General features: G+C 47.9%; 1 protein-coding gene across 3 annotated transcripts; it reads left to right on the forward strand.

Annotated features, from left to right (window-relative positions):
• The first annotated feature begins 2,524 nt into the window (after nt 1–2,524).
• On the forward strand, nt 2,525–11,724 carry LOC135808490 (gelsolin-like protein 1). Of its 3 annotated transcripts, none has more exons than XM_065321688.1 (13): nt 2,525–2,799; nt 3,059–3,148; nt 3,498–3,587; nt 5,185–5,280; nt 5,544–5,638; nt 5,956–6,028; nt 6,364–6,456; nt 7,035–7,208; nt 7,767–7,810; nt 7,962–8,044; nt 8,456–8,547; nt 9,002–9,108; nt 11,243–11,724. In XM_065321688.1, the coding sequence occupies exons 1-12, from the start codon at nt 2,719–2,721 to the stop codon at nt 9,089–9,091; spliced, it is 1,101 nt and encodes a 366-aa protein (XP_065177760.1). In that variant the 5' UTR covers nt 2,525–2,718; the 3' UTR covers nt 9,092–9,108; nt 11,243–11,724. The 3 variants fall into 3 exon arrangements, with proteins under 3 accessions (XP_065177760.1, XP_065177761.1, XP_065177759.1); XM_065321689.1 differs by having other exon boundaries at nt 2,526–2,799; nt 11,301–11,724; XM_065321687.1 differs by having other exon boundaries at nt 2,532–2,799; nt 11,297–11,724.
• The last annotated feature ends 383 nt before the right edge of the window (nt 11,725–12,107 follow it).

Genomic DNA, 12,107 nt, shown 5'->3' on the forward strand with positions numbered 1-12,107 from the left:
AGTGCCTCGAACAGCTCCTTGTGTGGATTCCACTTGATGAAGAGCTCTTGTCCATGATCGCGCAAGTGGTTTCAGCCTCCTGCCAAATCCTCAAAATCATTCGGCTTGACGAGTGCGAAATAACGCCCATACAGGAGCCGTTCCCAGATGGTCACAAACTCATCAACAAGATAACTGAATGCAGTTGTCTGGAAGTCGTGGGGGTGTCGGGCAGGAAGCTTGCAGATGCCTGCGTACACCCACTATTTCAGGCACTCGATGCAGGCCTGCTACGCAACGTGACGTGGCTAGAACTGGATCGGTGTGGGTTGGCAGACGACAACTTTGCCAGGCTAGCCCAAGCATGCTCCGGACGGCACCAGCTCATCAACGTATGCCTGTTTATGAATGAGCTCACCGCAGCTAGTCTTCCGTCCCTTGCTGTACTGCTCGAACACTGCCCAAACCTGGAGCTGGTTGAGCTGCGCAGGAATCACTTCGGCCATTTGCCACAGTCGGAGAACGACGACGCTGTGCTGGCCGGGTTGGCATCGGCCATTCAGGCATGTACACGTCTCAGGGAGCTGCTGATGTTTGACTCCATCCCTGTGCAGAACCAACTGTACGAATTTCTACAGAGTATCGTACAAGATGGTAGTTTCAGCCTGACAGTGGTGTGCAGAGATCTTTAGGTGTGTGGTCCAGGGGAGCATCGCAGCTTGACAGCTCCAGAGTCAGATACATAATCCTTCTTTTCCCATTTTAACCATTCCCTGTGTTGTCGTTAGAGAGAAGGGAACGAACGAAAACGGTTGATACTCGCTGAGACGAGTCTTCTTGATTGGATGTGTGACCTTGCATGGATGGATACATGCGATCCTAACTTCCCTTTTTTAAATATTATTATCTGCCTCTGACCCGAGTCTCTAACAACTTTCAAGTTGTGTATTCCTCGCTCTTTCTTGAATTTCTTCTTATATCATCTTGACACTTAAAATAGTCCTTTTAAACTTTGTAGCATTTGTTCTGTATTGTTCGGCTTTTCTTTCATACCCCTTTCTTTATTTCTCAAACTTCTACCCATGGCTTCCTCCTCTCAGCTCGTCAGCTGACAACAGTTACTGCCACCACCATTACGCCAGGACACTGGCGTGAGAAGGTGCTCTCTGGACTGTCCGTACACGAGATCGGTGATGTCCCGACGCCCGGGGCCATGGCCACCACGGTTACCATGGTTACTGTAGCACAACATGGCATGTTACTACATGTAATGACGTATACTCGTACTGTCTGTCTCCTTTTTGTAGCTAGCCACACCACACCAGTACTACCATGACTGCTGGAGTACTGCACAACTCACTCCTTCAGAGTCCTTGGCTTGGGAGTCCTGAGCTCATAGTCCTACATCATGCTACATGTACAATGTAGATCATCATGATCATGATCATGCATGCATGCAGTGGACATGGTGAAAGCCGTGGCTAGCTAGACCAGGCATGGTAGACCAGGTAACTGGTTACTTACATGTACATGTACATGTACACCGTACAATCATGTAGTTGTTTTTTTTGCGAGAAACCACGAACCTCGAGAACAGAATACTGCATGGTAGATAGAGGTGGCTAGTGTCGCGGAAGCGGAGACCTAAGGTCGCTGGAGATGCTCCAGTTTCACCACCGCCACCACAGTTGTGTCTGAATCCGGCTGCAGACGCAACTGTGGTGGTGAAACTGGAGCATCTCCGCCCACCTAAAGTCTCCGCTTCAGCGACACTTCAGACTCAGTGTGCCCAAAAGTAGTAGGCACAGGGGGGGGGGGGAGGGGACCGGGGTGGGGAGGGGCCCGGGGGGGGGGGGGGAACAGTATACAGCCATTTAAATTCAGGCCACGACAGGGAGTTGGGCTTTGGCCTCGGTGGGCATACAAAGTCATGTATGATGTAGCAGCGCAGTGTGTGGCACCGGAACGTGGTGGTGGAAACGTACACGTAGACGCATACGCCTAGCTAGCCTACTATACGAATCAGTACGATACTGTATACTCGCGATAGGATAGGTAGTACTAGGTCCACTCTTTTCTACACGTAGATCTCCGTGTAGATCTACGCTACATCACTCAGTGAGTCAGTCTACACTTCTCTCGTCTACACGCTGTCAGCACTGGTCATATCAGGCAGCAGCCTAGCTTTCACTGTTTCAGGTGCGCAGTATGTCAGTATGTCCAGGGTAGATCTACACCTGGTCGGTACTCATGCCAGTCATGGTAGATCTACTACAGCCTACACTACACTACACTAGTCTACAGTCAGTACAGGTAGTACAGTACTACTCAGAAGCTAAGAAACTGACAATGCCATGGACACCCGCTATCTCGACCAATGAGTACTCACTGTGTAGGGGGGGGGGGGGGTGCTCGATCGGATGTTGTTCATCACCAGATCACTCAGCGCTAGTGGTAGCGCAACTGTTATCCGTATCACAGTCAGTTACATCAGTACTTGGCCTGTGCGAGCAGAGCAAGATCAACCGGCTGCAGTACGCAACTGACTAGCAACTGCTGCCAGTACACACACACACACACTACACTGCATGCAGTATCTCTCGATCTCTGTGACCCTTTGAGTGAAAGGAAACGGCTAGCTCTCTCTGCTCAGGTGGTGAAAAACTGTTCAAATCTTGCAGTCCTTCTGTGATCCTTGTCAGACGAGTTTACACTTCTCTCCCGTATCGACTCTCCATCATGGCTGGTTTAGTGAAAGGCAAGGATTATGACTGGAAGGACAGTAACATGTCGCTGTTCGGTTCCGACCTGGAAAAGAACGTAGGTTGGGGTTTCTAGTGAGAACGCTCTGTGAAGGGAGACAGTTGGGGATTAGTTTTGAAAGTCTGATCGACAGCTCGCTGCTTGTGCCAGTGGCGTGCAACTGTTTGTTGGTAGAGAGAGAGAGAGAGCACCGCTGCGGGATCCTTGCCTGATGCGCTTTGACAGACATCACTTTCGTGCTGAATGTTCATGCTTTCATTTTCCGCTCTCTGCTCGCTCTCTGCTCGCTCTTCCTCACTTTTCAACATGACTCTAGGTGAAGAAAGCGTCAGCGGATACGGAAGCTGCATGGGATCACGCTGGACTGAAAGTCGGCGTCCAGGTGTGGCGCATCGAGAAATTCAAGGTGGGTGCGCCGTCAATCGTCCGTCTGGGGTTTTCTTTTGTGTGTGTGAGCTGTGACTCGGGAATAGGTTTTCACTGTTCTCTTAGTCTTAGTTACACAATGACTGAAAATTGTATATTTTTATTTGGACGTTTCTCTCGTGATTTGATATGGATAACGAGGTAGTAGTCATCTGGGCACTGGTGCTTGGGCAAACCCCAGGAGTGCATTCCTGGGTTTGGGAATCCTTTCTCGATTGCCTCGCGTGGTTTACATTCTTGGTGTTGCCTATTTTGTGCTCTTGGTCTGTGAGTATTTGACTATTTGAAAATTTAATGTTTGTGTGTTCCTCTGTCCTGCGTACTGGTAGGTGAAGCACTGGGCAGAGGAGGACCATGGCAAGTTTTACAGCGGAGACTCCTACATCATTCTCAACACGTACAAGAACCCCGACGAAGACGTAAGGTTTAACTTCGTGCTCCGTCCGCTGTCGTTGCGTTACGTGGGGTCAGCTGTTGCCCCGTTGTTTTATGTTGCGTACTGCTCGTATGTATGTGCTTTTCCATCGCTGTAGCTGTATGTGTGTACGTGTGTTCTCGACGATACATCGTGCACTTGGCCTGCTCATTAGAACACACTTTCGGGGAGGACTTCGCCTAGCACCTCGTCTGCATGCTTGAACACTTCCCCTCCCGTGTGCCTGCCTGGCACTTCCCGGCGCTGAAAGGATGGGTGCTGTTGGCGCTGGCTATCATTGGTCGCTCGCTGGGTGTTTTCTTGGAGTTTGTGACACACGCTAGAGAGGCGAACGCACTGGATCGTGTCACAGTACAACGAGCCCCCAACACTAGACTATCTGGGCACTAGCCCTCGTCTGAGATCATCACTCAGTGGACCTGCTCGTTTCATCCGGGTCAAGATCGCTTCTGGCTAGCACTACGCCACTAGCACCACTACGCCCTAGTAGTAGCAGCAGTAGAAGAAGAAGGAACGGCCACTACGTTCAAGTTTCTATCGCGTATCAGGTCTTTACCGGCACTAACTTGACCTCGTGTACCCACTAACACCTCGGTCACCTGGGACCTAGTGTGCCCACAGTATCACCTGCGGCTTGCAAGGGTGCAGAGGGAGGAGATAACGGTGGCAGTAGGCACAGGGAAGTCAGGCAAAATGCTTGATTGCTTCTTGTAAACTATTTACCATACAATATGTTGTGTGAAACATAACTCTTTACTGAGGTTGACGAAGGCCACTGTATCCAAGCTTCATTCGTATTTGACCCCCAGCGATACATAACACCTGCAATTAAGCTGGGGAGAAGATTAGCAGTATTCAGCATAGCACTTGCACTCACCACATAAAAAACAATTGAGTTACAATATCCATTTCTATTACCCAGCTAGCTCGGCGCATACTAGTATGTGATTCTATAATATATTGTACCAAGGTGGTCATAGACACGGTCACTAGACAGCCTGTGTACTCTTTACTCTCCTATTTCTAGTGATGGTCACCTTGCCTAACGCCTTGCAATGGTTTTCGAAATCATCTCTTGAAGCTACACGTTCTACATCACAAGTAGAAGTTGAAGGCAAGAAAATCCATACCGTTCTGCAGATCTAAAGAACATGGGATCTTACGAGCAGCAAACTACTTCGCTGGCTGCCTTCGACATCTGATGAATACGACACATGTCGATACAAATGAGCTGTTTGCTTGCATACTGAATCGTTTAGGAAGATTGTAGTACTTTAGTGAAAGTGAAAGTCGACTGGCTTGAGCGACTGTAAACGATGGAACGTTGTCAGTGACGAATTCACATGTCTGCGTGCGCACTTAAAATTGCAATTATGCGCACTGTCTATACTGTTGCAAGTTGATACGGTCTTGTGATTTGTCGTTCTCTCCTACTCTGCATGTTTCGGAAGATATTCCTGTACATCTGTTTATTCAGTTTTTCAAAGGATTGTTGGGATCTCCTGCACCATTACTCCTATGGTAGTTGCTGTAGATAGTGTGTGTGTGTGTGTGTGTATGCTACTGTTTGTGTTGCTCAGGATTTGGAATACGACCTGCACTTCTGGATCGGATCTAAGTCGACTCAGGATGAGTACGGCACAGCTGCATACAAGACTGTTGAACTGGACACTAAGGTAAGAGAAAGCTTGGTGTTACCTTTACCTGCCATCCCAGGTGGTGGATATGATCACGAATACAGTTGCTTCCAATCCTGCTATGCATCAACAGGATCTGTTTAGGAAGCATTATGCTCCAATGTTTTCTTCAAGCAACTTCTGTTGCGGAATGAGATCTTTTTACGGAGCGGCACTTGGTATGTGAATGTTCCCGTGGGATTTGCACGGTGAACTCTTCTGACACACGGTGTACGCCATTACTGTGTATGTATGTGCTACAGTTGAACGATAAGCCAGTTCAGTATCGCGAGGTCCAAGGCTACGAGAGCGACCTATTCAAGAAGGTCTTCTCCACAATTCAGATCTGGAACGGCGGGTAGGTCATGCATTTACACGCAATGCATTCACGTAATAAAAGCTGCTTTTTGATGGTGTGTCCAAGTTTCAAGTTCCATGATCATGAGTGCCTTGTTTCTGTAGTGCGGCACGAGCCCGTGAGGGGCTACGGAAACGCCCGAATCAGGGGTTGGACCAGGGTGGTAGCTGCTGTGCTGGTTTCTGAGCAAGTGATATTGCAAAGAGCTCGGCTCGTACACAATACACTTCACTTTAAGTTGGTGTATTCCATCTGTCGAATCTATAATTCTGCTCATGTCCCTCTTTCCCACATGTGCTCTTCCTAAATTGCTGCAGTGTCGATTCTGGATTCAACCATGTCAAGCCGACTCAATACGAGCCGCGACTTCTGCATTTCAAGGGAACCAAGGTTAGGAAGGAGGCAAAGTCTTGTATGTTGTCTCAGCTACCCGCACTGCCAGGAAAAGAATCAGGGAGCTGTGATGGTTCTTTAGCAGAATAATGGCTTGTGGTAGAAGCAATACCTGGGATATTGTACGGATCCTTTTTGGAAAAAAAATACAGTCGTGGAATGTACGTAGAGGATAGTGGAGAATGTTTCTTTGTCATCTCTACGTACACCATCAACACATAGTGCCCACATGAGGAATGATTCGATTTATTATGGTATGCCAACAGGCCTGCGTGTTACTTTGCATTACACATTCAAGTGAAATGCTCTTTGTCTCGTTTATTTGTATGCAGAAAAGTGTTGTGTGCAACGAGATAGATCTTGTGAAGGACAACGTGACGTCTGACGATGTGTTCATCCTCGATCTGGGCAGAAAGATTTACCAGGTACGTGTGCATTGTGCATATTGTGCGTTGCCTTGATCACTGGGGGTGGTGGCGTTCCTACGGATGCGGAACGCTAGGCCTCCAACCAAGTCTCGCGCAAATCATGATTTTTAAATCTTATTTTAATGCATTGCGCTTGAGTTTGCACCGCTCTTTCAAAGGCGAACAAAGCCTACGCCTATGCTATAGGGCAGCATACTGAACATTCCATCGCTAATTTGAGGATACAGGACAAAGCTATGCAGCACCAGTATGTCCGTTTCTACAGTTGCGAATGGTGTACCCTATAGCATATGTAACCTGGATAGGATCTGCACAGCATGATACAGTATAGGCTTCTTGCCAATAGCAGCAGCAAATTTGTCCATTTCAGCAAATTTGGCCATTTTCAGCAAATTTGGCCATTTTCAGCAAATTTGGCCATTTTCACACTACATACCACGATACTAAAAAAAAGTACTGTTCACGGATCGTGATTGTGGTAGGGTGTAAAAATATTATTCGATGCAACCATATTGTTCCCTCGATTTGACACTGATCTATATTTCTCGATATGAACACTATTTCCCTGTCCGCAGTTCAATGGCAAAGAGTCGAGCAAGGATGAGCGTCTGAAGGCTATGCAGTTTCTGCAGACGCTGAAGTCTGAGCGCAACGGCCGTGCAACTGTGGAGGTCATCGATGAAGCCTCAGACCGCCGACCAGCATACTTCTTCAGCCATCTAGAGGAAGGAGAAGCCACCCACCAAAGGGTGAGGCGAACTTGTCTTTTGTCTGCATGACGCTGGGGTTTCTTATCGTTTGAGATTGTCAACACAACGACAAGTACAGTGTGGCCTATATGATTTCAATGGGAACAGTCCCTGTTGAATAATGCAGGTGGATGGCTGTCCTCTCTTGCAGTGGAGTGTGCTCCTGCCGAGTCCTGGTGCTTTGTAATTGTTGCGTGGTCAAGAAGAAGAACGGCCCATTATTTCCCATCCACAGCAGTGTATAAAGAAGGACATGAAAGGTGTATGTGTGTGTGTGCGTGCGTGCATGCATAATGAGGGTCCGTGCGTACGGGATGTGTGCACAGTGCAGACTACTGTACTACTACACCAGCTATTGTATTGCATATTTGGTGATTAGGGGAATTGACTAGGTTGCTGTACTCGTGCAATAAGTGCAACTCCCCATGCACTATTTTCTCACGCGCGCTTTACTAGTCAAAACAGGGCTCTATTTGGCGAGTACGGAATTTCCATTCAAGCCTGGTTGTTTTCAATTATGTTTGACGGACTCTCTGTCCTGCTCTGTGTGTGCTGCAGAAAGACGAGGCTACACTCAAGTCATTCGAGAAGGTAATGTTCAGGTAAGAGCAAGACACGTGTGATATCATTTACCGCCTCCATAATATCTTGCTCTTTCTGCTTGGCATAACCTTGAACTCAATTTGTTGTTGGTGATTTCCGACCATCCTCTTGAAACTTCCAATGCCATCTCTGGTATGGATTTTGATACAGGCTGAGTGACTCATCCGGGGAAATGCAGTTCAGTGAAGTGGCGCGAGGCAGTCTCAAGCGTGCAGCTCTGGATTCCAATGACGGTGAGTGAATCGTAACACTTTGTTGACATATTCGGCTACCCATGCCCCACAACAGAAGGGAGCGTTTCGTTTCTTTTCTTTCTTTGATATGCTTTTCACTCAATCTGCGAGACAGGACTGTTTCAGGAGTTGGGCTATCCAGCAGCCGGTGCCCACCAGTGAGATTGCCGGCTTGCACGTGTCCATGCATTGCTGAGTTCTGCCGTACACCATGGGAACTTTTATTCAGACTGTGCATTGCGTGGATCAGGGTCAAGGTGAAACTTACTGATACTAACCCACGTTACTCCGACATATCTATTTGTTGGAGGATGGTAGCATCTGCGCATAGACTCTAGGTCCTTGTAAGCCGTGACTAATTCATGGAGCAGGCTAATTTCTCCTGTTGTCTATCTCTATTTTTCCGCACAGTTTTCATTGTGGATGGCGGTACGGAGATCTTTGTGTGGATAGGAAAGAATGCCAGTTCCGATGAGAAGAGACGTGCCGCTGAGTTTGGCCATGTAAGTGGCTGTCATGCTCTCTTTCGTTTCCTGCTGGCCGTGGTATTGGGAATGTTTTTCATACCCACTTTGCCGGAGCTGCAAGTGCGGCTTTATCCTAGAGGGAGGGGTTGGATGCGGGACACTCAGTCTAACTGAGTCTCGCACAAACTGTGAAATTGTTTAGGCCTATGCGGAGAATGGAAGGCTTTGTGAATCAGATGCTGTTTAATATTTCTAAGGAACCCTTCCTCTAGGGCACTTTCCATAGCAGCCAAATAATTGCATTGCCCATTTAGTGGTCCCACCCTGGCTTCATTCTCGCCTCGGCCCTTGAGGGTGGTGCCGTTCCACATGAATCAGAAACTCAGTCCGACAGGGTCTCACGCAAACAGTGACATTCTTTTATGACTTAGTTAGTGCTAGTATCTCCAAGTTAACTTGTTGATTGTGTTTGTGCTGAATTTCTGGACAGAAATATGCCCAGGGTAGTGATCATCCTCTTGTGCCGATCGCCAATATCAAGGAGGGAAGGGAGCCGGCTAAGTTCTTCACTTTTTTCTAGACATCCCTAAGTGACGGGTGAGTTTGGGCCTTTTTTCTTTTTCTTTTTTTCTTTTTACACAAAAACACACACCATGTGACGGCACAAAGCGGCAAGGCAGCGATGAGACATATGGAATGGCATTTGTAGTAGAGGTTTATAGGCGATAACATCATCAGTTGAGATGGATTGGCTCAGCGATGCACTAGCTCCTGCCAAACCGCAGACTCATGCCAGGGCTCTAGCCAGGTCAAAATAGTAGGGGCGGGCAGGGGAGACAGTTACCAGTCGGGGAGATGTCCTATCTAGGACATCGCACTCTGAATGAGTCTGATTGGTTACCTGTCCCAGAGTTGTCATGGAAGCGTCGGTCGCGCACACGCGATGAAAAGAAGTGCTGCGTGAGCATTTCTGAATGTATGTGGAGGATGCACGATCGTAATGGCGATGGATTTCTTTCCGAATTGGTCAAGTTTGAAGGAATAGGCGGAGAATATCAGACATCGGCGGGGATTGAGGTAGTGTATATTCGATTCGCCATCGAACACCCGACCGAATGACCGTTTTCGTTTGGGGATTTCATGTGGGGTTTCTCGTAGCCACGCGGCGCTTCTTCGGAAACGATTGGTTCTAATTAGTAATTATTTGAATGTTTTGCCTTTGGAATGTTTCTTCACGCCCCGTGCGTTCATTTCGCCCCAAACCTGGCCATGCAGAGGAGGAAGACGAGGCAGCAGGCGCTAGGCGCGTAAATCACTACCTGGAAGATATTATTTGGCCAAAGCTTGCTGTTGGCGTTTTTGATTTCTTGGATACGACAGCTCTTGCGGCTAAAACTGGACCTTGGACGGTCTTTCTTGGATATCAACCCAGGACGTGGTGGTCATGGACGTATCGCCATCGCTTTCAGCCAGATCCTTCTGCTGCCTGAAACCAATGGCGAAAGTAAAAGCTTTATCGCAGCAGCAGCTACTGCTCTGCTGAAAGTGCGAACACAAATTGCTTCGCCAATCCTCTTGTGCACTTGCAATTTTCAATGCGACCAAAACGATTCGCTTGCCAGTTCCTTTGTCCAGGCGTACTCCACAACAAGGAAAATAAAATTCGTGAAGGCAAGAGGCAAGATACGAATCTCGACTCGCTTGAGGCAAGCCGCCAGGAGAACGACAACTAATTGCTTTTGAGACGAAAGGCCTTCGTTGCGCTTGAGTGCGACATGTTCATCTTCCTCGGCCGCGACACAAAGTTTTGAGTCACGTGTCACGATTACTATGGGAACAGCATAGTATGTATGCTGGGGCATGCTGGGTTCCGTGATGTCCTATCTAGGACATCTCCAGGACTGGTTACCCCATATACCATTTTTCCTTTTTTTCCAATATTGTCTTGCCACACTAAATGCAACGTATGGGGCGAATCCCCGACTTCACCCCAGACAAATGTGCCTTTATGAACCATCTAATAGTGACTTTCGACTGCATTTTTCGTTAAATTGCGTGGAAACACGAAAATCGGTAAGTGAGTAGGGGGCGGCGTTTTTTCACCGGGGGGCGGCGGGGGGCGCTGTGCCCCTTACACCCCCCCCCCCCCCCCTGGCTAGAACCCTGCATACTGTATACGTAGGGCTACCATAAGAGAATTCGCTGACTCACGCTGTGTACGTAGTGCCTGTAGGAGAATTTGCTAGTGACATCATTTTCGTAACCTCAATAGCACACATCATCAGCAGATACATGTCTCACGTCATGGGTACCTGTATTATGGTCGTATCTTACTCCAGAATGAGTCCAGATGCATGCGTGCTAAATGAGTGGGTATTCTTGTACAGGATGAGTCATGCCCAGATCGAGGAACTGCTATACATGTGAAATTCACAAATGTCCTCTGGCACAGCGCCGCATTGGTCATGCATCTATAGCACGCGAATACTGTATGGCAGTGTGATAGGGACTGTACTAGATACTGATTCGATTTACTGCATGTGTGTGTGTGCGTGCGTGTGTGTATATGTGTGTGTGTGTGTGTGTGTGTGTGTGCGTGCGTGTGTGTGTGTGTATGTGGTGTGTATGTATGTGTGTGTGTGGTGTGCACGTGCGTGAGCACTTGTGTGTATGTGCACATGTGTGTACATGCGTACGTGTGTGTACATGTGTACGTGTCCATGTGTGGCAGTGTCTGAACGTGTGTATATGTGTATCAATGGGACTGTGTGTATTTCCATCTCAGATAGTGTGCCCTCACGCACAGATATCATGTCCAGTGAGTAGTGGCTCTTGGCTTGTAGTTTCCCGGATTTTTCTGCAGCATGGTTACTGACTGGTCACAGCTTCTCCCCAGCCCCTTCTCCTCGTCTGCTCTATTATTCATTCACAACTCCCTATTGCTATCAAAGGAAGTGTGGCACCCTTGGTTGGGAAAACTGTAACAGTTGCCTTCCCCTTTTCTTGTGCTCACAGCCATTCAGCCCTTACAGGAGTCGTATGCCGATTTTCCTATCATTGAATTTTCTAGAAATTGTTTTCAATCTTAGCTGGCCCTATCTATATGCCACTAACATACCTGCTAAACTCCAACATGCAATGTAGTCTTCTCTGTCACAGTCGAATAATACCGTCGTAACTGACTGTGTCACTGAATAAAACATTGACTACAGAGCGAATTGATGGTTGGTTCCGTGGGAAGCAGATCGGGGGTGGAATCATGTGCTTGTGCATGTACAAGCTGCTCTTGTTCACGTGTTCGCATGATGTCCACACACTTGGACATTCTCCTTGGGAAGCACAAGAGTGCTGCACAAGTAACACGTTAGTTGGTCTTTTATAGGGCTCAAACGATTAGTCCGATTAACCGGTTGCAGACCGGTTACGAAGAATTGACGGTTAACCGATAAAGATAACGGTTACGCAGTAACTTTTCAGTCAATTTTTCAAGTATCAGGTCGTTGCAAAGTGTGCACTTTCGCGGGCTGTCGCACGCGTACGCAATTTCTGAGCTGTCAACTGGTCATACATGTATCCAAGAGTACATAACCTCCCAG

Source organism: Sycon ciliatum, chromosome 2 (genome assembly GCF_964019385.1).
Source record: "Sycon ciliatum chromosome 2, ocSycCili1.1, whole genome shotgun sequence".
NCBI lineage: Eukaryota > Metazoa > Porifera > Calcarea > Leucosolenida > Sycettidae > Sycon > Sycon ciliatum.